The 5,103-nt window shown below is 37.6% G+C and overlaps 1 protein-coding gene across 2 annotated transcripts in view; it reads left to right on the forward strand.

Annotated features, from left to right (window-relative positions):
* Positions 1 to 5,103, forward strand: part of DNAJC13 (DnaJ heat shock protein family (Hsp40) member C13) — a 104,257-nt gene that overhangs the window by 5,760 nt on the left and 93,394 nt on the right. For both annotated transcript variants that reach the window (XM_019508849.1, XM_019508850.1), the window contains exon 2: positions 2,465 to 2,545. In XM_019508849.1, the coding sequence (XP_019364394.1) occupies positions 2,478 to 2,545 (68 nt within the window). In that variant the 5' untranslated portion in view covers positions 2,465 to 2,477. The remainder of the gene's footprint in view (positions 1 to 2,464; positions 2,546 to 5,103) is intronic.

Consider the following 5,103-nt stretch of genomic DNA (forward strand, 5'->3'; position numbering starts at 1 on the left):
CAGGGCTCAGTCCTCAGGCCCACACTGTTTAATATCTTCATCAGCAACAAGGGGATTGAAAGCACATTGTCCAAGTTTGCTGATGACACTAAGATGTGGGGCAAGGTGGGCACACTTGACAAGCAAATTTGGCTGTATTATAGCCAAATGGTCTGATTTTGGAGTTGTAGGTGATGTAGAGGTACCTCTTCTAACTTTGGAAACTGGTTGCTATGAAAAATATGGCAAACTATATAGAGGCTGGGTGTCTCCAAAGAACTGTTCTAGTATTTGGGTGCAATTAAAAATAACAAAAACCTAACCTAGTAGGGAACATCCATATTGGCAATTCATGGTTCTGTTTTTCTTGCTTTCATTTAAAATAGCAAAAAGCACAATATTCAAGTTGTAGCACGCTGAGACATTAACCAGAAAAGCCTAAATGAATTGTGACCGTCAGTCTTCAGTTCACTAACTCATCTTTCACTTCTCATATCCTGACTCATTAGTGTTGTCAAAGGATGCTTGATAACAAGAATGCGTATTAAGAATTGTCCAGGAGCAGTTTCAAGAACTATTAGTTTCTTAAGCTGTACTTCTAAGATTAAACTTCTGAAGTAGCCAGCATTTCTTATTCAGTAAACAAGAGCTTTTTGGGCTACATGAATCGCCAGGGCTGCATCAACTTCATATATAATGCTGTACTCTAGTAATATCAACAGGAGTTGTGAATGGAACATTGCTGGTTTAGTTCAGAACCTACCTTTTAATTTTTTAATTATACTGCAGTACTGATCCTGTTCAGGTTTCAGCTATCTAGCAGACCTGACTATTAGTCCACCTCCACTTGTATCTCAAGTACACTTTTTTTTTTACTCTTTCCAATATCCTAGAAGGATATGGCTGTGAACTTAGACGAGAGCAAGTTTTTATTGTGGGGCAAAATAGGCTGTAAACCCACCAGACTAGTGACTGTGTCATACACTTGATGTATGGTGACTGTTGTGTAGTTTACCCATTTAAATTGTGACCCTACCTTAGTTTATTTTTTGTAACAAGTTGTCTCATGCAATTTATAATCATGGCTACAGAGAATATCTTGCGTACTTGGTTTGAAAATATATATGATTGCCCTCTGCTGCCTGGTGCATCCTAATCTAAACCAATAATAACTGAAGGATGACAAGAAAATGAGGAATTGAGAAGGGAACTGCATGAGACACAAGATACTCCTTGTCTTCATTATTCAGATGCAATGAAGTGTGCCTTATTACCAAAAAAACCCCCTACTCTGCAGTGCTTAGTATCGCATCTACTTCTAACATCTGCATACATAATTTAGGCAAATTGGGCTGAATTGAATTGGTGCATTTTCAGTTGAGTAAAATATCTATTGTATGCATATTTCTCTTATTAAGGAGATATAGGGTTTTTTTGTGTTGTAGAAGGAAACAGTCTGGAACCGCAGGTATGGGGAATACAATTGGCACAAGCAAACTTTTTTTTTTTCCAAAGCAGGACATTTGCTTCTGAAGTTTTATATTTAGCTTGTTGAGTCTGGGCATCCCTAGGTAAAAGTACAGTGAAAGAGAACTCAAATGCAGTAAAATCAGAATGCTTCTGGTTTACTGTAGCGTTTTAAACTTGATTTCACTTGTTGGCTACAAAGTTAGTGTCCTTTTTTAAATTGGTGAAAAGATGCTTACAGTGTCCAGTATCTCATAATACTGTGGTGATGCCTAATAGTTGGCATATCTATGACTGGTAGATTTAACTTTAGTTCAGCAAATACTTGAAGAGCAAATGTAATATTTAATTTGGCCAGCTCACAGATACCAGTAAACTTTTTAGCAGTTTTAACATCAAATATGTTCAGATAGATAAAACTGAAGTCTGTACTATTTTTACCAAATAAATCTGGCTCCTTTTTCTCACAACACTTGTTACTGGAGGTGGGAACTTGGTTTAATTGCAAAAGGCTTTAGCTGCCTGTTCTAGCGTACTGTTTCATAGCCATGTGATATCACAAATATAACCAAATTGATATCTAATTTAGGCCTTTGAGTAAAGCTGGTACTAATATCTATCTCACAGATTTCCTTAATCTTCTGAAAACTGCACTGGCTTTCAACTTCCTGGGGGGGAGGGGTGGTGCGTTATTTAAACAAAAAAAAGTTCTGTAGAAGAGAATGCATACCTAGTAATCCTGATATCAAGCAGATAGGAATAACAAGATGTTGCCAGCCTATAATATCCTGACAAGAAAAATAAAGGAATACTTAAACTTCTTCAGTGAAGAGAAACTTCTTTTATCCTCTGAATTCATTAAACTTAAACAATGTCCTATCTCGGGCAAAACTTTAAATGTTCAACTGTCTCAAGTATAAGATGGAGAAACTCATCTTGGAGCATATTGATGGTTAGTAACAGGTTGATTATTTAAATCAAGATCATAAGCACTAACCAGAAGTCTATTTTGTTTCAGGTCTTGGCACAAGATGAACATAATCAGGGAGAATAAAGATCTGGCTTGTTTCTACACAACAAAACATTCATGGAGAGGAAAGTAAGTCGTTTAAATCTGTTTTTGTTTCATAGCAGTGTGTGAGATTGTTATGTCTATAAAACTCTCATTCTTTTTTTTGGTCTGAATAATGTATAACTTCAGAGAGTTCTCTTTCTGGTATAAAAAAAAATGCTTGAAGATGTGTAAGTTCCTGATAATAAAACCACCTGTCCAGCCTGCCCTTACAAATCTTTCACAACCAGATTCCCCCTACTTCAATAACAGATTGGATTAGTCCATTTGACTAGGAAAAAGTGAGCTACCAGTGAAGTTATAGAACTTGGTCTAGTTGCTCTTACTATGAAAATGTTTAATCTCTGACTGTTACTAAATATGTAGGAAGAGCTTTTATTTGTAAGCACATGTGGCTTGTCTCTTCAATACACTTGCGCGTATCTGATTGATTTATTCCACAATGCAGGTCTGACTGAACTATTCTCCAAGATTCTTTAATTCTGGAGAGACCTGGTCTGACTTATTGCAGACATCACTCAGTACCCATGTGCCACGCCCCCCCTAAAATTCTTGGGGGGGAGGGGGGGGAAGTCTTTGAGTCTTCCACTATGGTAGTACCAGACGTATTTATTTTTAAAGTTTTGTAACACAAGCCTCTTAAATGCAAAGCTGTCATGTATTTTACCTAGTTCATGCTTTATACTTAAATGGTTGGAGATGCTTGCAACTTTAAGTGATGTTTTCAACTTTCCACCTAAACTGTATTTGAACTGGTGTTCTTTAGCATACCAAATTTCAAGTGAGAACATGTTAGTAACTTTTGGGAAACATTTGGTGTATTTTTTATTTATTTTTTTTTAATTCACTTATTTATTTTTTGCACTTAAGGCGTAAGTCTGTCCCCTCCTCCCCCTGTACATGTACACACATTTTGATGGCAATGGTTTCCATTTTTCAACTCTTAAATTATAACACTACTGTGGAAAAGGTAGGTTTAGAGAACCAGCTGTCTCTTTATGCTTTGGGACAACATCAGACTTTTTCCTGACCTCAGTAGGGAAGGAGAGTTCCTGAAATACTGCTCTGCCTAAGAGAACTGATTGGCAATCTTTTTTTCTGTTGGAAATTTGTAGCAGGATTTAAGATCCTGAAGAGGATGGATATGGACTCTTCTCTGTGGCCATAGCTACAGCAGAAGAAACTTAGGCTGGACATTAGGAAGAACGTTTTTTGACTATGAGGGTGCCCAAGCACTAGAACAGGTTGCCTGGAGATTGCACGATTTATCTATCCCTGGATGTTTTTAAAGGTGGGCTAGATAGTTGGGATGGCTTGGCTAGGGATGAGTCTCCCTTGAGCAGGGGGCTGGACTAGATCATATGTAGTTCCCTCCAGCCCTGACTTTGGGGATCCTTACAACAGAATTTTGCTACCTGTCTAGGGACTACTTCTATTTATCTTGGTTTTTGTTCCATAGTGTCACCCACCTACAGTACAGTCAGATACTTGCTACTTCTTGTGTGTGTGGTTTTTTTTTTTAGTGTCAAAATCAATTTGGATAGTGTAAATTAGTGTCATACTGTTGCTCCTGTCAGTACCTGGGGAGTTGGTCTCTATGCTGGTGCTTTGCAAGTGGATAAGCAATGAGACAGGTTGATGTTGAACTCTGACAGCTTGTGATAATTTTGACTCCCAGATAATGTCAATAGTCCTTGGGTAGAGGCTGGGATCACTAAGAAAAAGATGAACAGTAGTTCCCTAAGTGAACTAATATCATGGGTCTGTGGAAGAAGGCCAAGAAAAGGTTGGCAGCTAAGATTTTTCTCGAAGTCCCCCCCCGCCCCGATCTCTGCTTTATCCAGTGAATTCAAGCTGGAGCAGTTTCAGCCTTTCCCTTACAACTTCAACAAATGCCAGTTTCTTCTGCCTTCAGGCCTCAATGGTGTAGTGGCTTACCCCTGATTTTTAGAATTAAAATGAAATTATCCATAGGTAAGAAAGAAATCTATATTGCATCATGAATGATCATAACAGGCTAACATTGAGTTTTAATGAAGAATAGTTGAACTCAAGTGCCTCCATACTTCAGAGCAGAGTTGAATTGGGTAGGAGAAGAATCTTAATATGTTAGAGGGTTAATTTTAGTTTTCATGTATTTTGTTCTGTTAGACTTGGTGTCTAACGAATGCTCTTAATTTTGACAAGTGAGACTTTTTGAACTTTTAGTTTTGTGAGACTCCAATTTGTACAAAATTTAGCAACTGGAGCTTCCATCTGTACTGTTGGAGCTCTGTTACAGGACTTCAGTTTGGAGCAGAACATTCTGCAACTGTTGCTCCAAATAGAGACAGCTGAGACTTGCAGTTAATCTAAGGTAAGCTTAAATTGTTAAAGGCATTTTAAGGACATATGGATTTTTAAGGATATCAAAAGCAGTTGCATTCAAAAATGACTCTCAAGTCTCATTCCAAGTGCAGATGCTGATCACTGGTGGTATTTAAATTGTGATTTCTTCTAGCAGAGCTGTTAGTTTGGAATTTTTGGTGATGACAAGTGTGTAACATTAGCCAGAGAATAATTGTCCATTAGTTTTGTCTCTTATT

Source organism: Gavialis gangeticus, unplaced genomic scaffold (genome assembly GCF_001723915.1).
Source record: "Gavialis gangeticus isolate Ggan-Ray unplaced genomic scaffold, GavGan_comp1, whole genome shotgun sequence".
In the NCBI taxonomy this organism is placed as follows: Eukaryota; Metazoa; Chordata; order Crocodylia; family Gavialidae; genus Gavialis; species Gavialis gangeticus.